This window comes from Ursus arctos, unplaced genomic scaffold (assembly GCF_023065955.2).
Source record: "Ursus arctos isolate Adak ecotype North America unplaced genomic scaffold, UrsArc2.0 scaffold_9, whole genome shotgun sequence".
Lineage (NCBI taxonomy): Eukaryota > Metazoa > Chordata > Mammalia > Carnivora > Ursidae > Ursus > Ursus arctos.
Genome location: NW_026623111.1, coordinates 68,759,374 through 68,782,397, shown reverse-complemented (window position 1 = coordinate 68,782,397; position 23,024 = coordinate 68,759,374). Strand labels below are relative to the sequence as shown.

Sequence of the window (23,024 nt, the reverse complement as noted above, 5' to 3'; positions counted from 1 at the left end):
GGTGGCCAGGAGCCACCCCAACAGTGTAATTAAAATGGAAGAAGCAATGTGGTTTAGTGGAAGAAGCACGGGTTTTGGAGTCAGGATGGTTAAATTCCAGCTTGGTTCCATTTACAAGCTGTGATGCTTCGGGTAAGTGAGCCTTAGTCTTTTCATAGACAAAATGGAGATGACACGTATTTCAGGTTGTTTTGTGAAAAGCAGATGAGATAATCTATGAAGTCACCTCTTAAATAGCATCTGGTAGTAGCTGCCACTTCCCTTCTTAATGATATGAGATAGAGTAAAATATTCAACCAGGTACGACGGTTTAAGTCCTTGGTTAAGGGGTTAGAGGATGAATGAATGAATGAATGAATGAATGAATGAATGAGTGAATGAGAAGTCGGGGCGCGCATGGCCGCTGGGCACAGACACTTACGCAGTTCCGTTTCTTGGACCGAAAGGAGCCCTGTCTTCACTCCTGGCGGAGTAGACATCATAGCACTCTTTAATCTCATCTCTCAAGTCCTGGGGGATAGAACAGGATCCATTTCTGACTTTGAGTTGCCGGATACGGGGCACCCCTAACAGGAGGTTCTCGTAGTAGATGAAGCTTCGGTTGTCAGCTTCGCTTCTGTTGCTGGGCTGCGTCTTCCAATACAGCCCATCCAACAAGGCACCTTCTGTGAACTGAAAACCAAGGAAACATTTGTGAAAATTTTTTTGAAGAGTCCCAAGCTTAGTGACTGCTTTGCTCTTTCCTGGAATGTTTGCATGACCAACAGATTGGCAACTCTGCAAGCACGGTAGAGTGGCGAGGGTGGGTTTTGCTGTCAGAAAGATTTGGGTTGGATCTTGCAGCGTTGCTTGCTAGCTGTGAGGCCTTGAGCAGGATCCAGCTTTGAGCCAAGGTTCCTGCATCGATTATATCCATTCTCTGCATGGCTGCTACCCTGGTACCCAGTGGGTGCTTAATAAATGGCAACTCTGATTTTTGCGCTAGGACTGAAGGTGGTGGAGGGGGGAGGAGGTTGACATAAATCCACAACCATGATCAATTTTACTTTTCCTTATTAAAATAGCATCCCACAAGGTTCCAAACTTGTTTGGAGAGAAAAAGACTATAGTTTTGATTGCCAGTATGCCACCTGGTGGATCTTTTAAGTGTCTGGGTTATTCTGTCATATGGTGAACTCTGTAGCTGCCCCTGCCCCTGCTCTTAGAGCCTGGCATTCATTACCATGGAATTGTGGCTACAGGACAAGTCTCTCATTAGTCTGCCTATTGGGAAGAAGCAGCTATTTCTCAGTGCCTTATCTTATTAGACAATCGGTAGAGGTGGACTGATTTGCTCTGCTGAGGAGGGAGAGATTCCTATCTTACATGCATGGTTTTGGATGCCAAGTATTTTTAGGCACCGGTATTGATGGGTTTACACGGTCCAGTTTCCTCTTTCTTTACAACCACCAGCTCTGACCTCAGGGTTTAGTAGGACTTTTAGGAAGCATCTCTGCAGGAGGAAACAATTCTTTCCCCTCCAGTGTCCCTTCCAATTTTTTTAGGTTCTGAGCACCATACCTCCCAGATCAGTGTAACATTTCTCCTACGGTATCACTCGTAGCTTATCCTTGGTTATTATGCTGGATTTTGTGACAACTTGGGAAGGGGCTGGGTTGAATTTCACATTAGAGATCTCTGAAAGAACATGCCTGCCTTGTATCAGGCACTGTTCTAGGGTACATGCCATCCTCAACAAAGAGACCAAAGACAAAAAACAAAGCAAGACAAAACAACCAAATTTTGCCCTTATGCGCCATATATCCTAGGAGATACTCAACAGATATTTATTGAATCATGAACGACTGAGTGAATTATAGACTAGGGTGAGGAAGTGCCTGTCAGGCTAGAAACAAGTCCATTTTTCTTACTCCCTAACCATGTGCAAGCATGCTGAATCTTCGTCTCCTCAACTACCACCGGGGCGTAACATTAGCCCTTACCTTGTATGGTTACCATGCGATTATGAAACACTCAGCACGGTGCAAGGCACACACCAGGTTCTCGACAGAACCATAACTTCTATCAACTCACCATAACCTACACCTCATACAGCGTCAAGCACAAAGGGGGTCCTAGAGATAATGCTAACTTGAATTTATGAAGCCAAATGAACCATTTTCAACGGGAAAGAAATACTTTGAAAGTCATTTGCAAATACCTTCCAGAAGTCTTCCATTGAAGAAAGAGTTTTAAAGTTTGTTTTCTCTGTTTTGGACACTGGGGTGTCTAGGAAGAGTTGTGACATGATCCGGGTATAGTAGTACACACTGGAGCTCATCATCCCATAGGTCACTGGAACACAGAAAAAGCCACGTGAACCCTGCAGGGGAACCCGCACACTCACTTGCACACTCCCAGGGGAGGGGCAGGTAGCCACAAACATTCTGCTGTGTCCCCTGCCTTCTTTCCCTTTACCATTCTTCTAGGATGTCTCCCTAGCTCTCAGGCCTATAAAAGAAATAAATTAACATTGGCATATGTGAAACAAAACTGGCTTACTACAGAGCATCGAGTTAAGATCAAGTGTCTTTTTTTTTTTTTTTAAAAGATTTATTTATTTATTTGACAGAGAGAGACAGCCAGCGAGAGAGGGAACACAAGCAGGGGGAGTGGGAGAGGAAGAAGCAGGCTCCTAGCAGAGGAGCCTGATGTGGGGCTCGATCCTGGAATGCCAGGATCACGCCCTGAGCTGAAGGCAGACGCTTAACAACTGCGCCACCCAGGCGCCCCAAGATCAAGTGTCTTTACTTGACATCTGGGACATGCCTATCCAACCTCATGCCCCTCCCCCCGTCAGCCTCTCCACACGGTGAGGCTGCTCCTGGATCGGCCCCTCCACGTGGTGAGGCTGCTTGGCACAGGCCCCTACCGAGGCCAAGCCTCACTCCTCGTCTTGAGCCTGGGCACGCGCTGTTACTCTCCCTACCATAACAGGGGCAGGACGTTCTCTGCTCCACATCAATTCTCCATTCTTCTCTGCTCTGCACTCTGAGGCTGACCTCTACAGACTGTACCATGCCCTTTGATTTCCCATACATTTGGCCCAGGGGAGGCTGAGCGGGAAATCTGGAGACCTGAGGAAAGGGAGGTTGGGTTTGCTTCCTCAACCCTTACTCCATTCCTTCACCACCTAGATGCAGTTTGGCAGGGGACCCTCTAACCTTGGCCATAGCTGCTGGGGGCATCTCTCCTCCCATAGCCACACTGGGTTCATGCCATGTCATTCTCTCCCCTTGTCCCCTCAGGTCTGGAGATGGTAACTGTTCCGAGGGCCTCATTTCCCTTGCAGGTTCCCATAACCATCCCCACCTTGGAAATAGTCCCTTCATTAAATGTTCTTTAATTACCACTTTGAGTTTTCCATCTCTTTTCCTTCCAGAATGCTAACACAGACACTCTGCCTCCCATCTACTGATCAAATCTACGGAACCCTCTAAACTTAAGCTACACCCTGGCCAGGAAGATTTGCTGATTGTATCAGCCCATTCTGAATGGTCCTGGAGGGAGACGGGAAGATAATTTATAGGCTTAGTAGGTTACAGGAGATCAGAGGTTGAATCTTAGCCATGCCTGCTACTCACTACATGACCTGCGCAAGTTGCTTAAACTTTCTTCTCTTTTTCTTTTTCTTTCTTTTTTTTCTTTTCTATTCTTCTTTCTTTCTTTCCTTTCTCTCTTTCTTTCTTTTTTTTTGAAGTAAGGGCTTGAACTCACAGCCCTGAGATCAAGACCCGATCTGAAATCAAGAGTCGGATACTTAACTGACGGAGCCACCCAGGCGCCCCGAGCTGCTTAAACTTTCTGAGCTTCAGTTTCCTTTTCTGCAGGAGGAGATAATTAGCTATCCCACAGGAGTTTTTGGTGCTTACATAAAAATAATAACTAAAAATTACCCAATACAGTGGCTGAAACTTAAATGCCCAATAATGATGGCGCTTCCTCCTTAATCAGCTTTTAATCCTTAAAAATTTCAGCACTTTAATCGGGGCTGTCTCACACTGGACTCTAATGATCACATGTGCAATATGCTATAATTCCCATAACTGACAAAAAGCTTCAAGGGGAAACACTTCTTTTTTATAATTCTTTTGACCACAGAGGTTTTATACTTCTTTTTACCATAGTTCTCAACATCCAGCTGGTGATTAATACTTAGCTGACCCTGTAATAATCTTCAGGCATCATAAAATGCATTTTAAAACCTTGTTATTGGGGCGCCTGGGTGGCTCAGTTGTTAAGCATCTGCCTTCGGCTCAGGACATGATCCTGGACTCCCGGGATCGAGCCCCACGTCAGGCTCCTCTGCTGGGAGCCTGCTTCTTCCTCTCCCACTCCCCCTGCTTGTGTTCCCTCTCTCTCTGGCTGTCTCTCTGTCAAATAAACAAATAAATAAAATCTTAAAAAAAAAAAAAACCTTGTTATTATATGATTTGGAGATTAAGTGCTACTTAATAAAATCTCATCCTTATATAACTCCTTTCCCCACCTGAGCAGCATAAAAAATTATTTTAAAAGAGGAGTAGATAATAGTGATTCAAACACAAGTGTGTTTTTGAGTCTACCTCGAGAGGTCAATGAATCAATGAATACACACAGTCACAAGGCTTATGTGCTCTGTCTGGAGGGGAAGGAACATTTTCCTGTCCCCTTAGTTAGGCTCTCTCACCTGTCCTCCTGGGACCCACAAATCAGGATAAGAACATTCCTCTTCAAGTGTCACGTGACCTGCTACCTCTCAAAACTATACTGGGCCAGAGTTAAGGGCTTAGACTTTTAATCCATTCACATTTATAGGACAAAGTACTTATGAAGATAAGCAAGGTGTGATCTCTGCCCTCAAGGAGAAAAGCCAATAAGCTTCCCTGGGAACAGCACTGCCCACTCAGCTCCCACAGAGGGATGGGCAAGGTACCATGAACTCTACGAAAGCTTTCTGTGGATCCAGAGACAGCTGAGGGAACAAAGCTGATATGATGCTAAAGAGTAGTGGTGAAGGATCCCCAAAATCTAATAAATAATTATGAAGCTGATTTTTTCATTTAACTTGAAATTAGAATTTGCTTTGGATTGATTAATTAATATAGATCATTCTAAATTTTTTACCTCTGGTTTTTTTGTTTAAAAAGAATTATGACAAATGATTTAAATGTTTTGATTTATAAATATGCTAGTTCTATATGTACATAAATATAAGTATTTTAGCCACTGTAACTCTTTTGTTTTCCTATATTTTTAATATCGATTGTTTTTGAAATTTTCAGGACCTGTATGAAATTTCACGGCCTCACTCAAGCCTTCCCTTGGCTATTTAGCACCATCTGTTGGACATCCAGAGAAACAATGTCATCTAGCTTTGAAGGGATGATTATTCTAACACATTTGATCAGCAAATATTAACTCAGTCCCTCCCTTGTGCCAGGCTGTGGGCCAGTCCTTGGGGTATCTTTGAATGGCAGCTCCATACACTCCAGGAATCACCTACACCATGAGTCCATCTAGGTTGGAGCTAAAGGACCCCTGGGATTTGGAAGCAGAATGATTTGGGTTTGAGGTTCAGCTTCGCTTCATCTTGAATGTCTGCTTTGCTTCATGTTGAATGTCTGCCTCTGTGTTTGTTCATGATAGTGGGTCTCGGTGTCTTGGGATCTCAGACAACTACTTAACTTCTCTGAGCTTGAGTTTCATCAACAAGAAAGTGGGGATAATAACATCTAGGGAAGGATTCCCAGGTGGCTCAGTCAGCTAAGCGTCTGCCTTCAGCTCAGGTCATGATCCCAGGACCCTGGGATCAAGTCCTGCATTGGGCGCCTTGCTCAGCAGGGAGCCTGCTTCTCCCTCTGCCTGCTGCTCCCCCTGCTTGTGCTTTCTCTCTCTGACAAATAAATAAGCAATGAAATAAAAAAAAAAAAAAAAAACCACATCTAGAGCTTCTGCATAGTTCAATGGGAGAAATGTATGTGAAGACATTTTGCATGACGTCAAATGCAAAAGAAATACAAGACAGCTACATCATTTTCTATTTGGTCCCTGATAGAGAAAAGCTCACTTGGAAGGTAGCATTCACTCTTTAAATGATCTGAATCATGAAGGAAAAAAATACAGGATGAAACTATCATAATCTTAAATGAGGAACAGAAAGGAAAAGAATGCTAAAAAATATAAGGCATAGGATAGATAAATGTCCTATGTGTATATATTTCTTCTACTATATAGTCCTTGTCTTAATTTCCAAGTTCCCTTTTCCGTAAAATAAGCCAGAATAAATACTATCACAGTATCACCAACTAATCAGCATATGACATAAATAAAGCTGTCTTAAAAACATGCCTCATTTCAAAATAGGCAATAGACACTATTTTGCCCTTAATGTTGAAAAAAATGTAGGCTCAAAGACCAAAAACCAATAAAGAGGACTGTACTATAAAAACTCCAAATCGTAAGAATAAAAAGCAAAGAAGAATTTTCCAATGTAAATCAAGACAAACAGAAACACGGAAAATAACAAAAAATCCCCCACAAAAACCAAAAAAAATGGTATTTTAAAAACCACAAATGCAGAAAATTAATTTAAAAAGGATTAAGCAAACACAGAGATGAAACCAAACACCTCAAAATGAAAAAAAAAATTTTTTTTTTCTTCATAACTCTTGGGTTAAAGAGGAAATCAAAGCTGCTACACAAATATAAATATACCAGATGTAAAGACAGTAGAATCCAGTGTTCCAAGGCCATCTGCCACAAAGTGAAGCCATCATCCTGACCAGGAAGCCGAACTCCTCTGCTAGCTCTGGGCTGTCCCACATCCTCACAGAAACACAGCAGAGATAAAATAAGGACAGATATTTGAAGAGACTCTACAAACGAAAAGTGCCAAATGCACAGTAATATACATAAATCAAAGAATGATTAGGTTTGAACTCTTGCAGTTGTCATATTAGGAATAGTTCTGGGTTAGTGAGCAAGAAGTACTAGTAAACAGAAACGAGAATGGGCCAAGCTGTCAACATTTGGTAAGAACATCCATGTGGCATCTCTGAGATGTGCCTAACAGCATCCCTTCTTCCCTCCCTATGCTGACGAGATGAATGCATAAACAAGTTTGACAACGCAGGGTGACGAGTGTGGTGATGGAGGTGGGCCCAGGACTTCAGCACAGCTCAGGGTAAGGGCTAGTGGATAAGGCTTCTCAACGGATCTGCCTCTTGAGCTGATCTTGAGGGATGAGGAAGAACTGAATAGACCAAGAAGAGGTGACAGCCTAGGCCAAGGCCTTTTTGGGACTCAGGGTGGCTTGATGTGGTAGAAGTAACAGGTGTTCACAGAGAGTGGCAGGTCTGAAGAAGTAAGTAAAGACTGTATAATGAAGTGCACTTTATTATGTAACGATTTTAAACTTCATCTTGAAAGTGAGTTGATTATAGCATGTTAAATGGAAGACTGACCTGGATTAATCTGGTTTCAGAGACAACAGTCTGGAGGCAGTACCTGGGAGTCCTACTAAAAGATCTAAAAAGATCCCAACCAATCTGTGGTCTAATGGTGTTGAGTCATCTTCTTAAAATTTAAATAAATCATGTCACTCCCCTACTTAAAATCCCAGCTTCCTCCAGTAAACCCCTAACCAAAGCCTACCAGACCTATAGGGTCTGGCCCCTGACTACCTTTCCATCCTCATCTGATGGTACTCTCTCTAGTAACTGTCTTCACTCAGCTTCTGGAATGTTCTGAGCTCTTTCCTGCCTCAGAAACTTCACTCATGCAGTTCTCTCTTCATCCAACTGGCTCCCACTCTTGATTTAGGCCTCAGAGAGGCCTTCTTTGTAGGGGAATCCTTGTCCCCAAATGTTTTCTTTCATATTACTTCCACATTTCAGGGCAAGGCCTAAATCTGTTTTTAATTAAATTACTGAACAATTGAATGAATGAATAAATGAATAATCCAGGAGAGAGATGATAAAGGTTAAAATAGGGACAATAGTGCTTTATGAAGGAAGACAGATTTGAGAGGCACTAAAGAGGAAGCATTAAGTGGAATGATCACATGAGAAGAATGAGGGAAAGCGTCTAGAATGATGCCCAGCTTTGGAAAGAGGCATCATGTGGGTGATGTCAACATGAATGCACAGAGAGAACATGAATGAAGCAAGTTTGGATGGGAAGGATGTTTAGTGCAGGGTTAGGAATGTTAAGGATGAGATGCCTGGGAGATATACCAGTGGAGATGCCCGGTAGAAGTTGGCACAAGGTTTGTAGTTCATGAGCCAGTCTAGGGGGGGACTTGGAGTCACCACTATCAAGTACAAAAGATCACCTGAAGAGAAAACCAAAGACCCAATGGCAGAGAATACCCTGGCTAAACACGTTTCATAAAGACGAAAACTAAGAAAGTGAATAGAGCAAGAAGAAAATAGGAAGAGAGTGAGTTCTGGAAGCCAAAGAGAAGCTTCTAGAAAGCCAAATGCCATAGAAGCAAATGCCAGAGAAAGTCTGAAAACAGCCCATAAAATTTAGCAACGAAGAGGTCCCTAAGCAACTGTGGGGAGGCCTTTCAAGAGACAGAAGTGAGACAGCAGAATAAACAGGAGAGGTGAATTAAAGTCATTAAAACCTCCAAATATTTTAATCCAGTTTTGGTTAAAATTGAAAGGAAATTATAAGTAACATTGTGATGGAAATCTTTGAGGGATTAAGTCTGTTGACACAAGTGGTATTGCGAATGCCCATACCGAGCTGGTTATTACTTTGTCTTTTGAAACAAGAAAGATAGATATGTAATATTTATATATGTTATCACAAAGACATAAAGGAGAGAAAGCTACGCACATGGAGCACAGGCCATGTTTAAATTAATATTTATACAAGAACATGCATTTCTTGTCAGTGTAGTTTTGTTCAATTTATTGAAAAGGACCAAGAGCTTTTCAGCCACAGGCAGTCTTTAAAAGTTACTTTCCATGGGCTGCAAGCTTCAGACTGAATGTGTTTGCTGTGGAAAGCTGCTGGAATGTTTGTCACTGGAGATTGAATTAGCTTCCCACCAACGTGATGATTAACCCAGGGACTTTGACGTCCCTGACCTAGTTATCAACAGTTCATCTGCATGAATTCTCTTGCAATTAGGAAAACTATCTTTAGCTTGGATAATCATCTTCGCAAGATTTTTACAAGTAAAATAAAATATTCATTTTTTTTATTGAGGTATAATTGACATACAATATTGTATAAGTTTAAGGTATACAACGTGTTGATTTGATACTATTCATTTCTTTCTTTCTTTCTTTCTTTCTTTCTTTCTTTCTTTCTTTCTTTCTCTCTCTCTCTCTCTCCCTCTCTCTCCCTTTCTTTCTTTCTTTCTTTCTTTCTTTCTTTCTTTCTTTCTTTCTTTCTTTCTTTCTTTCTTTCTTTCTTTCTTTCTTTTTAGAATACAAGGCAAAGCCTCCTTCCAGAGATAAAGAGATAGAGACACATAGATTTCTTCTTCTAAGAGCTCTTCCTGTCCTAGGACATAACATGCTGTATTATGATTGTGTTGTTCATTTCTCCAGTTTCATTACTTCTTTGGACGCTGGTGACTTTAAAGTTAAAGACTTTTCCTTATACTAATTGATTACATGTTCTACTCTGTGAAATATGTTATATTTTCTACCCTGTAAAATATTTACTGAGGCCTTGGTATTTTTCTCAGTGCTTTGTGGGTTATAAATGTGTTAAAATATTAATCCTTTGTAATATGTCTTGTAAGTATTCTTTACAGTTGTTTTCTGCCTTTTAATCTTGTCTATTTCTTTGACATACAGAAATACCACATTTCTATGATGCTAACTCAACCAACTTTTCTTTATGATGTCCATTATTACGTTTAAAGCTAGGAAATTTGAGAAATTTTAATGGAGAGAGCAGAAAAAAAGAAGAGGCAAATGTATTTTTAATCATAGATTCACCAAAGACTTCGTTTGGCTTTTCCAAAGATCTTCAATAATACTATTAATCCTGTTCTTTAAGTTCAGCATCTAAGTCACACAAAGAAATACTGTTGCTGTTTATAACAGTAACCCATATATAAGTAAGTACTTTGAGGGGGGATTCATAGCAACCTTAGGTTTCAAGTAAGAATAAATTCTAAATTATACAGAGAGTGGGATCACCTAGTCCCCATGTTATTTCTCTCCTCTGGGTTAAGCAGACTAATTTTAAAGACATAGGGGTTTAGAACTAACACCAACAAGATAGAAAATAGGTCTTCATGGGCACTTAGTTGCTTCAAATGAATGCCCAATTAGAACCTACCCTTCTTAGAACCTACTGATGAAACAATTCAGCCATTGTCAACTATCTCTGGGAAGAATTTTGATCTTACTAATTATATGACAGTATCCTAGGATCTTTTGGTGTATTAATCCCAATCTTCACAAAATATTTTTCTTTTTTAACTATTTTATTTATTTATTTGAGAGAGAGAGGGAAAGAGAGAGACAGAGAGGGAGAGACTGAGCAGGGGAGCAGAGGGGCAGGAGAGGGAGAAGCAGACTCTCTGCTGAGCAGGGAGTCCGACAACTCAAGGCTCGATCCCAGGACTCTGAGATCACGACCTGAGCTGAAGGCAGATGCCTAACTGAGCCACCCAGGCACCCCACAAAATCTTTCAAAATAAGTATTCCACAGATGAGAAAACAAGGGCTCAGAAAGGTTAAATAACTTGCTCAAGCTTACCTAGTATATAAGTAGTGGAGCTGGGATCTGAACCCAGATCTCTGTTGATACAGAAAAATCTATACTTTTCCTACTATCCCAACTGCTTCCAGAATCCTATCTACTTCATATCAAGAGCTTCCAATATGCAAAGCATACAGCTAAGTACATTATCTCATTTACCCACAGAGTAATGTGATTGATATTACTGGTCATTTGATATTGATATTGATGGCAAGATTTTAAAACTAGTAGTTAAAAAGATGGTTTTTGAGAAATGGGAAAGGGCTCAATCACTAGGAGCCAGTAAGGCTTTGTTAGAAGTAAATCATGAGCGCTTATCCTCACAACGTTCATTTTTAATTTGGTCAACAGCCAACAGCAGAGGAATGGTGGAGTTATTCTGACAGGCATCTAAAAAAGTCTTTCTTATTACCCAATTCTTGAACATTCTGAGCTAGATGATAATATAGTTCACTGAACTCCACTCACAGAGCTTTGACTAATGGATGATGTTCTTTGACCAATCTTTTTTTGATTTATTAATTAACAGGATAAGGACATGGATGATATCAACTCTGTTGGTCCAGTGAAGCCAAGAGGAACAGCTGATACATAAGATGAATGAATCTAGATCCAAAATAATTTCAACACATGGAATGAATGAGATGAAATTTAACATAGCAGAAAGGGAAGTCCTCCACTCTGTTCCAGGAAAAAGTGTTCGTATACTAGTTGGGGGACTCAGTGCTTTATCATTTTTGGTGAAGGGACTGAGGAATCATTTATGTGAAGAATCGGGTGATGGGAGGAGGCATGAACCACAGCCGTGTATCTGACTGAGGACACCCATGGCCCCATGTTTCCACTCTTTCATCATGAGGTTCCTACTGTGCTTTCAAAGGGACCTGATAAACAGAACATGTACTGGAGGGAGTTTCTATCACATGGGTCCTGAAATGCATGTCTCCAACTACACGATCAACGTTAAAGGAACCAGAAAGGTTTAGCCTCGAGAAGACATAAGTGAGACCAAATGTTTGTCTCCAAACTTCTGATGGGCTAATTGGAGAAGAACATGGAAAAGGTACTTGGTATAGGTGGGCTTGGAGGAGGGGAGCCAAGAAAGGAAATTAGACAGGATAGACTTGGCTTCATATAAGGAAGAACTTTCTAACACAGCCATAGCAAAATGAACTATTTCAAAGAAAGTCCCTTAACTTGAAACTCTTGCTCAATTAGAAACAGGAAGATTGACCATTTGAGAGGGATGCTGCAAGGGGAATTTTAGCATTCAGTGGAGGTTTGATCATATGGCTGCTAAGATCCCTTCCTAGCCAGAGATTCTACAATACTCTGAAAATAAAACTTAGCCTATATAAAATATGTAGCCACTGATAGAAGAAAAAAAAGTGATTAGTGTGAAAAAGAACAAAAAGCATTAAAAACTCCAAAATAAACAAGAAAACACTAATTATATGACTTAAGGCATGTTTCCTAGAACTCTAGGTATTTGGTTTATTTATCTGGCCTAGTTCCCAAACTTGTCAGTGCATCAGAACACTCACTTCCCTGGGCCACATCTGGAAGGCTCTGATTTAGCAGATCTGGGCCAACTGTAATTTTTTAAAAATTCACTTGGCGATTCCGATGCTCAAGCAATTTGGAGGGCCACTGAAAACCTAGACTTACTTATAGGGATACTTATATTTTGCACAAGAAATATATATGTATGTATGTGTCTGTGTCATGCTTGAAAAAAACTTAATAATGATTCTAATCAATCTGTTAATATTTAAGGTCACTGTAGTTTAATATTTAAGCGCCTGTGTAGGGAACAAACTCTACTTCAGTATTCTAAGCTCTAACAGCTTAGAACAGAAAAATTAAAAATATCACATCTCTGGCTTTACAACTTTTAATATAATGAATAGATCTTTTCTACTTTTTCAACATTTCGATTTTAGATAGAATGTTGTAAAAAGTAATGACATTCCTTCCTAAACAAATAACAGAAAAAAATCAAGAAAATGGATGTTATTCACACATACATACATTCTAGCTTAAATACTTTCTTTTTTTCTTAAGCTCCCACTTGGGATGTCAAAGTCTCAGAAAATGCAAAAAGTCATTCCCTGTTAAAGCTCATTAAGAGCTTACTAGTATTAATAAAAAACTGTGTGTGGGGATAGTAAATAAAATGATACTCAATTTCTTAAAATTATAAATATTGAAACTTAAGTGTTTCCTCAATCCTTTATGTTCAACTAACAAGTTTTAAAAATTTTTTTTAAATAAATCTAATACATTTAAAAAATATTTTTAAGGAAGCTTTTTGCACTTAGTCAATTAAATTCAAGGAGGTCAATTTTATTTTATTTTAATTTAATTTTTAAAAAAAATATTTTATTTACTTATGTGACAGAGAGACAGACAGCGAGAGAGGGAACACAGCAGGGGAGTGGGAGAGGAAGAAGCAGGCTCCCAGCGGAGAAGCCCGATGTGGGACTCGATCCCAGCACGCTGGGATCACGCCCTGAGCCGAAGGCAGACGCTTAACGACTGCGCTACCCAGGCGCCCCCAAGGAGGTCAATTTTAATGTAGTAAGAATGGTCTTATTAAATCACTGATTAAATTTTGATTCTCTCCATATAGAAAGAAGGGGACTCTTCAAAATTGGTGGTAATTTTTTAAGCATTTCTATGAATAAGTCCTTTCCCAGGGGTAGGTGAGAGGTCTTGGTTATTATAAAGCTGCTCCTTGTCTGTTCTCATAAAGGGCTTTAGAGAGAACAGGACAGAGCTCTCATCATCCAACACCCTTTGATTCAGAACATCAATCCATTGTCTACGACTTTCTGGACTTGGAAGCAAATGGCTTCTAAGACTTGTCCTGGCTAAGGCTTGACTCACCTCCCATCCCAGGGGATGCACGGACATACTGAAAGAAGAGAGGAAGTAGAGTACGAGGCTGGTGATTACCGAAGATTTGGAAGATATTATGAATTAGAATGAAGGAACCCACACAACAAACACATCCAGATCCAAAAGAATGGGACTTCTAAATATATATATATATATATATATATATATATCCGTAAAAGCAATATTAGGAGACATTATTTGTATTTCCTGAACATTAAACTTGGAACATCATTTTGCTGAAAATTATTCTTACATTAGACTTTACGTTAATTGATGTAAAAATAGTTTCAGTGTATTTATCAGGAAACCTAATACAAAAAATCCTTTTACCTGGTGTCTTGGTATCTGGCAGGTTGCCACATGCATCTCATAGTGAAAATGGTCATGACTGACAATGAACTGGCCAATCAGAGAATGCTGAATTTTAATCAATGTTTACCAAAGAAGAGAGGAGAGAGGAGAGCTTTACCAAATTCTAAACTGAAATTGAAAATAGAGAGCTTCTGAATGAACCCCTGATGCATATACAATTCCTTTCAATTATGGTTTCGACAGGTCAAATATTTTCAAAACTTTTCCTTTAGTAGGAGGAAATGTTCTACTTACAAATGCACAAGACTATGAGAAAAAGGAGGTATGTGGCCAGCTCCCGTAAAACACTTTTCAGATACTTCTCTCGGTTAGTGTTGCTTTCTTCCATGAGTCTTGTTCCCCAGAGACCTTTAAAATAATAACGAAAAGTATGACATTTTATTGTTAAAAATCTCATGAATGGCAAAGAGGAAACATAAAATAAATAGTATAACCTTTAAGGGGGATTGTCCTGTATTTTTTTTTTTTTTTTTTGCATGCTCTGAATGTAACTAAGAGATTGTTTTAGCAGGAGTGCCTTTTATTTAAGAATACATCAGCCTCTACTATCTCCCCAGATGTGCAAAACACAGGGTGACAGTCTGGTCATTGTCTAAACTCCCAATCCCATCAGAAAATGTCTTATTAGTAAAAATTTATAGAGAGAACAGGAAATGAGGGTACCCTAGAAGAACATATTAAAAAAGTGCGCACATCCATCTGCTCTTCCTGTGTGGGGGAGGACACAACCTGGCAACTACCTTCTCACTTAACCTAGTTAGGACATGATGTAACTCTATGGCACATGACACCTTTTGGATCACCCCTGATGAAAAGAAAGCCTGGTCAGAGCATCCTTTCACTACAGAAATATCCACCAAACTTCTAGCACGCTGGCACAAAATCTCACTACTCTGCACCCGTCTTTCTCCTTTTAAGAAACTCAATGCTGACTGACTACCCTAAACAGGCTTAGCTTAACAGATTTGAAAAATGCTAATTAACATATCATCTTTAAGTTAAAAGCAACCATCATCCAACTTCTCTCTTTGGAGAAAGAATAAAATCAGCAACCATGTTGCATATTTTAGCAGATGGAAAAAGTGTTGGGCTGGCTGAGCAGGGATGACATAACCCTCCATGAGCTTGCTGGAGGCAGTGACCGCAGTGTTGGACTCGCTCCGCAGACAGACGTGGTGGCCAGCCAAAACCCCCATTAATGAACAGTGCGGTAAAATCACATTGCTGGTTACTTGGAAGAGCCTTAGTGTTTGCCAAAAAGGACAAACTTCTCAATCCTTTCAGTTAGATTAGGTTGACTATGAATGGCAGCCAACCTGGCCCCAGCATTCTGCCTCACACGTTTATTCCACAGACTTTAACACCATCGATCACTGAAACTCACACAGCCACTTAAGCCACCATCAAGCCACACAGAGAACAGGGAAAAATGGCATCTCAGCTTTTATTTCACGGAAATGACTCCATGACCAGTGTTTATGTATTTTTTAAGTCTTATAATAATACATTAATTCTACTCCTAAAGCTGGGTATTTCATTTCCTTTTCTTTTTTTTTTCCTCCCAAATTTCCTTTAGGAAAATCAGCATCTGAATTCAAAGACACTGTGTTACGCATCATAGGTTTCAGCACACGGAAAGTGGAGCATGACTTATGACCAGGCTTGCTTCTGCCAAGATCTGGTAGTTGTCAGGGAATTACTCACTCAGAAGAAATGCAGCAAGCAGAATGTTTGTTCGCTGAAACTCTATCATATTTAAAAATTATTACAAATTTAGATGACATGGAAAATTACAACTCAGAATAACACAGAGGCAGCCAAATATTCGGCTCAGTAGCCCTGGACGCAATCACCCTATTTCTTTGGTTATATTTCTTTTGGAGACCAGGCCTAAAATATACACGTAAGTAGAGATTACCAGTCTCTTTATCATCAGCAAAGATTGTTGTCTTGCCTCAGTCGGTGATTTCACTCTTTCCCATGGTTTATAAACAATTATGCACTAAGGAGTAGTCATGGTTCTTAATATTTACAAATGGTATTGCTTGACCTATAAATAGAAAAACCAAACTCCCAGCAAATTTTATTCAAGTTAAACGTGCAATGATCTATGGCAATTTAATTCTAGCCCTTGAATGAAACATTTGAAATAAAAAGAAACAAAGTCCCCTTATTTATATTTTTATATAATATACTTTATGCATTTCATTGACTTTCTAAATTACTGTATCTCCTTCCTCAAATATTTATCACTTTCAAAATTTCATCCAATTTCCCCACTGGGTGTGTGTGTAGGATCTGTATTAGGACATGGGGATCTCTTTACATTCTGATGAGTGAGAAATGGCTCTGTCCACAAATAGAAAAAAATTGCTGTCCTCCAGCTACTTCCCATGTTCAGCAGAGCTGATAGACAAAGAATGGTTAAAGGCAGTGTTCATGTCCAAAATGGCAGCATTCTTCAAAATCAACTGTTGTCTTTTCCCACAACTGTCCTCATAATGGTGGGAGTACATGCCCAGCATTTCAGGCACTCACACTCAGTATGTAAGATGTCTCCAGCTGTTAGGCAGAACAGGATATGAGGGGGACACCAGACCATATCCAGCTTCTCTCATGTTTAAAAAGGTGCTTGGTCAATGCCAGACCCCAAAGTTGGAGGACTTCATCTAGACAGTGTATATTCCCCTAGCCAGTGGTACTTATCAATACGAATATAGGGGAACTCTGAGATGGATCATCTGAAACACAAAAGATGTCTTAAACATCAATAACTGTGAAAAAATGCCATATATGCAACTATCTTATTCAAATACTTTCCAAACTATTATTTTGCAATATATAAAAAACATCACCGAGAGAATGATATAATGAAGTCCTATGTATCTCTCACTCAGCTTCAACAATTATCAACTCAACAACTGACCTTGATTCATCTAAACCCTCACCCACTCCTTCCCAATTTTTAAACCAATTCCAGCTATCGTATCATTTCATCTTGAATATTTCAGTTCCAGGGTTAAAAGATTCCATGTGGATCACGTGCCTCATACCAACCCCGTCCCATCTGATGTACACTAAACCCCCATGACTCATCGATCATGACAAGGTGCAATGTGGAATTTCGGAGTCAGCTGTGCTCAACTGAGGGCTCAGTCACATATGAACTGTGAGACCTTATTGAACATCATGAGCCTCCATTTCCTCAGCTGAAAATGGGATAAGAGTACCTCTTTGTGGGCTTGCTCTGGGAATTAGAAATATTATGTGTAAAGCACATAAAGTACTTGGAAGAGGCCTGCCTATAGCTCCCGAAACAGGTGCAACTCTGAAAAATGTCCCACTTTTGACATCTAGTTGGTCTAAATTTCAGAGCAGTGTAAACACCCAAATCTATACGGACTTCGATTTCACTGTGAATAGCCTAACCAAATTCTCACTGCATTTATATCATGAAAGAATTCTGTTTTTTTGTGCTCAGACACAGGTGGGCCTTATTTAGGAAGACAAACACAATCCTCCCAAATATTTACCTCAATTGCAGGGCCAACTTTAAAAAGGGAAGTGACTTTTTACTACTATCGGCCCATTTACTATAGAATATCAGTTGCTACCTTCTATGTTATTGACTCCTGAATCTTAAATTCTGAGTCGGCCCTCTCCTGAGGTAGAGATGAGCAGATGCCATGGCTACCAGCCAGTTCTACCTGCATAGTCCAGACAGTTCATACTTGCATGCCCCACACCACACGGAGACTTTTTTCTTTGTCTAGAAACCTACTTGCCCTGTTTGGGTTAATGGTACCAAGCTAGAACAGGCCCTTTTCTTAACCCTCACATGGAGCTGGTCCACAATTCTGATGGCTTCTCCAGTCCAGCTCCCTTCTTATTTTATTTTATTTTATTTTATTTTATTTTATTTTATTTTATTTATTTAACAGAGAGAGAGACAGCCAGCGAGAGAGGGAACACAAGCAGGGGGAGTAGGAGAGGAAGAAGCAGGCTCCCAGCGGAAGAGCCCGACGTGGGGCTCGATCCCAGAACTCCAGGATCACGCCCTGAGCCAAAGGCAGACGCTTAATGACTGAGCCACTCAGGCGCCCCAGTCCAGCTTCCTTCTATCCCAGCTCACAAGCCTTGGCTGCAGCCAGTTACCCCTCTCTTGGTTAGTCCTCTCCTGACCTATTCTCCTGCCAAACAGCACTATCTGCCTCACTCCATTCTCGACATTCTTGCTAGAATCATCTTCAGATTGACTTGGGACCATACCAGCCCCCTTCCTGGAGCCTCCACGAGCTCTAACCTTTTAGAGGGAAAAGTACCAATAAGCTACAGGCTTGCTTGGTCTTACTTCTGCTACTTTTCCCTCCTTAAATTCCCCCCTCAACCTCCAAGTTTTAACTCAAGTTTCACTTCCTCTGATCTCGTCCTGTAGAGCTGGTCCTCTCTTCTTTGGGTCCCTCCCATCCCTGGGACCTCACATTGCAATTATTTACTTATACCTGTTTCCTCTACTAAACTGAGCTCCTTGAGAGTTGGGACCTTGTATTATTCATCTTTGTAACCCTAATATATACACCACAAAGGAGACTCTCACAAATGTTTGTTGACTGCACAAATTCTGTTATCAGCATAGCCTTACCACATAACCCACAGCAGCAATCCTCCCTCAAAAAAAAATCCCCACAGCTATGGAAATACAATTAAAATGCAAATAAAAAAAGAAAAGGAAGAAGTGATGGAATGAGGTCTGGATTAAAAACAAAGGGAAAGTCACAACAGCCAAAAGGTGGAAACAAGCCACGTGTTCATCAACTGATGAATGGATAAACAAAATGAATGTTATTCATTTATTAAAGGGAATGAAATTTGCATACATACTACAACATGGATAAACCTTGAAAAATTATGCTAAGTGAAATAAGCCAGACACTAAAGGACAAATACTGTATGATTCCACTAATATGATGTACCTAGATTAGAAAAAGTCACAGAGACAGAAAGTAGAATAGAAGTTACCAAGAGCAGGGGAATGTGGTCGTGGGTAGCGTTTCTGTTTGAAATGATGAAAAAGTTCTGGAAATGGGCAGTGATGATACAACATAGTGAATGGGAGAGGAGGTATCTATTTGTTACAGCAGCCTAGCCCACCCTGACCAATACAGCCAGTGCTTTAGGATTTCTCCAGGAAAACAAAACCCCAAAAACCCAAGCATAGATGTTTAAAATAACAAGAGATGACTTTACCAAGTTGATACATCCATAGAACACATTCAATTCTGGAAATTGAGAAAATTTGATGACTCATGCAAAGTGTCAAATTTTATTTTTGCATGAAAAAGAGTTTGCTAAGAAAAAAGTAAACAAGATTATTGGGGATACCTTTAAGTTTGGGGGCAGTCTTTACATCTTTCAGCCATCCTTCACTTTCTTTGGTCCAGACCTTCATCACTTCTTCCCTGGCTGCCTGCTACACGGTCCTTCTCTGTCTCCCTGTGCAAGCTTTTCTGCACAGCGCACTGCCTACTGATAGTCCTTTTCTGCATGTTTCTGGCCCTGTTAACAACTTGCAACTACTTCCTAATATTTAGGGATACATTCTCAGCTCCTTGGGTGGACACAGTGTTTCCCACAACCAGGCCTCCAACACTTCTTTACCATCTTACCCCTGCTAAGAAGACAGGGCTATCTACTGTACAAAGAGCAAAAAGGATCATTTTTTGTCCATCTTAGACTCATGTCATTAAAGACCATCACAGAGTATGTTGAAGCTAGAAAAGACTTTGGAGATTAGGTTCAACTCCTTCATTTTATTAATGAGGAACAGAGGCCCAGGAAATCTGAGTCAGTTGTATAAAATTGGGAAAGCAGGAGACCTCCAGGGAAGCTCCTGACCACTCCAACCTTGACTAATTTCTCCTACCTTTAGAAATTGCAAGTTTACTTTCTCTTCTGATCCTAGGGTACTTACTTACAAAATGCATATAAGGTTTTTGTCATTGGTATCCCATAACAGAAAAATATCACAACTCATTCATGGTTATTTATTTTACTTTTCTTGGTTTCTGTCCATAGGAAAATGGTGATGGTACTATTTTAGTTCTTTTTTTTTTTTTTTTTTTTTTTTTTTTTTGGTGGTGGAGGAGGGAGCACCTAGCACAGTATTTCATAGTAGGTGCTAATTATTCAACAAATGTCACTTACTTAATAAGTGATAAGTATATGTTTAATTTTTAATATATTTAATAAAATAAAATTTATTCTAAAATTTTCTAAGATTAACATTTTCCTGAGTCTCTTCCCCTACTAATTAGACCACTGATAAGGTTTTACTAGAAGTTCACTATGAGCTTATATACTGTAAATTTTTTGCAAAAAATTTTTTGACAAACTATACTTGTATATAAACTCATATAAAGATATATATTTCATTTCATTATATTCCATTATTGAGTTTATTCACAAAAGGTAAAAGTATCATAACTTATTATTCGCTAACTTGTAAAAAAACTTCTCTTACTTCAGTGAATATTTTTTTAAGCACATTTAAAACAATGTAAAAAAAATAATTTGTTTGGATACAGTTTTGAACCTTAAAAAGCATTAGGGTTTTTTACTAACTTACATAGGTTGTTCAAAAGGATCTTTTGTTCCCCACCCTGCCATGAATTAACAGCATATGCACTTACATAAATGAAGTACAAAAGTGTACACTATTAAAAATTTGATTTTATTTATGAAGCACTCACATGTCAGTGACATGCTTGCATTTCACATGTTTCATCTCATTTAATTCTCCCCACTCAAGAACAAAGTATTATGATTATCTCTTTTTAAGAAAAGCAAAAATTGGGGATCAGAGATATTAAGCAATTTGCTCAAGGTCATAGGGCCAGTGTGTGGTGGAACTGGAATCTGGGTGTAGGGCTGACCTGGTCTTAATCACATTGCTATAAAAACACCTGGATTTTTTGTACAAGATTTGCAAAACTGATAGGGAAGAGTAGGGAAGGGAAACTTTCAAAAGAACTGAGAATGTAAACTCTTAAAAGTGGAGATTAAAATAATTTGAATGGTGAGAGCAAATGCAACTCTTTTCCAAGGATGCCTCCGACAAAACTTTGCAAAAACAGGATCCTCTCTGCTCCTGGAAAATCTGTGCCCTCTAAATACGCACTGACAAATTTGAAAATTGCTTTCCTGCCTTTGGAAGGCTGGGTGCACTGAACTCTGACACATGTACACACAGCTGGTATCTGGTGACTTCACTGTTGGAATTTCAAAGAACATTAAGTTAGCTATTTAAAAACATACTACCAAGTTTTTAAAACAATGTAACTTCTTCCTTGCAACTGTTTTAGAAAAATGCCTAGATTAGAAATGGCTACATGTTTTCATAGACATTACTTTATTCTATTTCTGGTGTTCTCAACAGCTTGCTCTCCCCAAAACAAGCACACACATCACCAAAACAACATCTGTGACAACTCAATGACACTTCTCCCACAACTTGGATAACACTACAGTTACCCTTTTCAGAATGGAATGAGGGGTAAGGGGGCATCCAGACCAGTGGAAGACCCGATACACAGGTGCAACCACCTTCAGTTATATTAGAATATTCCTTCTTTTTTTCCCTACAAGAAAAAAATCTTCAGAGGTATCCTTTCATTCTTTACGGCTTTCACTTATATACAGAGGTAAAAATATGTTGACCTATCTTCTTTTAGAAGAAGAAGGTATCCCTCAAATTGGCACAAACAAGGGCGTAGTGGAATCCCGCCATGGGTACCGGAAGTAGGGCACAATTAGCAGAGGTGGGGTACGCGCTTCCAAGGGAGGCGGGGACACGAGAGGGATGCGAGATGGAGCCCCGGAAAGCTGCCCACGGCGGGCGATGGCTCCGGCCGGCGCCTGCAGCTCTGGTTTGTGCATCAGCCGCTGCGGGTCGCGCTCTTACCTCGCAGCCCACGAACCAGCCTCTCGGCCCAGGCCACTCGGGGCGGCTGCCCGTCCAGGGGGAGGTGGCGATGCAGCGGGTCCCCGCCGCCGGCCGGGCTGGAACTCGGGGGGCCCTGGTCCTCTCGCCGGCGCCGCCTCCCGCTCGGGTGGCCAGAGCCGTGGTAACCCCCCAGCCCCCGGCCCCGGGCGCCCACGGAGCTCACGGCGGAGGAGGAGGCCGACCTCCGGCTGCCCGGACGCCACTCCACGTCCATCTCCACCACCATTCCTCCTTCCTCTCCTTCCACCTCCTCTTCCTCCTCCTCCTCCTCGGCCTCGAAGCCTGGGTTGTCACGGCTCCACGCCTGCCGCGAGCACGACGAGAGCGGAGGAGAAGGCGAGGCTGAGGCTCCGGCCGGGGGGTCCCGCGCGGCCGCTTGCCGGATACGCTCCATCTCGATCTCCAGGCCCCTCTGTTCGCGGAGGCCGCCCGGAGCCGCGAGGCCGGCGCCCACAGCCGCGCCGCCCGCCATCAGCCGGCCGGGGCCGGCCGCTCGGGATGCGGGCGGCCGCTTCGGGTCCCCCGGCTGCTGCGGCTGCACGCGGCTCGAGTTCACCATCGCGGTCACTGACTCCCCGCGCGCCTTCGCCCCGCGCCGCGCTCGGCGCAGCCCGCCGCCGGAGCCATGTTCTTTTCTTCCCGGGGCCCGCCGCCTCCTGCTCCCCGCCCCCGACCTCCCCGCAGTCCCGCGTCCCTCGCCCGCCCCCTCGGCCAGCCTCCCGCTCGCCTCGCCTCGCCCAGCCGCCGCGGCGCGCTGCAGGGGGAGGTGCGAGGAAGCCGCCCCCGCGGACTGCGTGGTCGGCGAGCGGCGCCCAGGCTCCCGTTCAAAGTGGAGCCGGAGCCCGGTGCGGGCGCCCACATTCCATTCGGGTGGAGGGGCTCCGGCAGGGAGCGGTTCGCTGCCCCGCCCGCTCGCCTGCGGAGAAGGGGCTTCCGGAGCTGTCACTGCCTGCGTGACCCTGACATAATGCTTGGGTGCCTCTTAACCCCCAGC

The 23,024-nt window shown here is 41.5% G+C and overlaps 1 protein-coding gene across 2 annotated transcripts in view; it reads right to left on the bottom strand.

Moving 5' to 3' along the window:
* Positions 1–22,684, bottom strand: part of PKD2 (polycystin 2, transient receptor potential cation channel) — a 53,922-nt gene extending 31,238 nt beyond the window's left edge. The window contains exons 1-4 of one of the 2 annotated variants that reach the window (XM_026509755.4): positions 21,989–22,684; positions 14,263–14,376; positions 2,201–2,334; positions 422–672 (exon numbers count right to left, since the gene is read on the bottom strand). In XM_026509755.4, coding sequence (XP_026365540.1) covers positions 422–672; positions 2,201–2,334; positions 14,263–14,376; positions 21,989–22,589 — 1,100 coding nt within the window. In that variant the 5' untranslated portion in view covers positions 22,590–22,684. Of the gene's footprint in view, positions 1–421; positions 673–2,200; positions 2,335–14,262; positions 14,377–16,566; positions 16,827–21,988 lie in introns of those variants that run through there. The other variant, XM_057309860.1, reaches the window with a different exon arrangement.
* Positions 22,685–23,024: the final 340 nt, after the last annotated feature.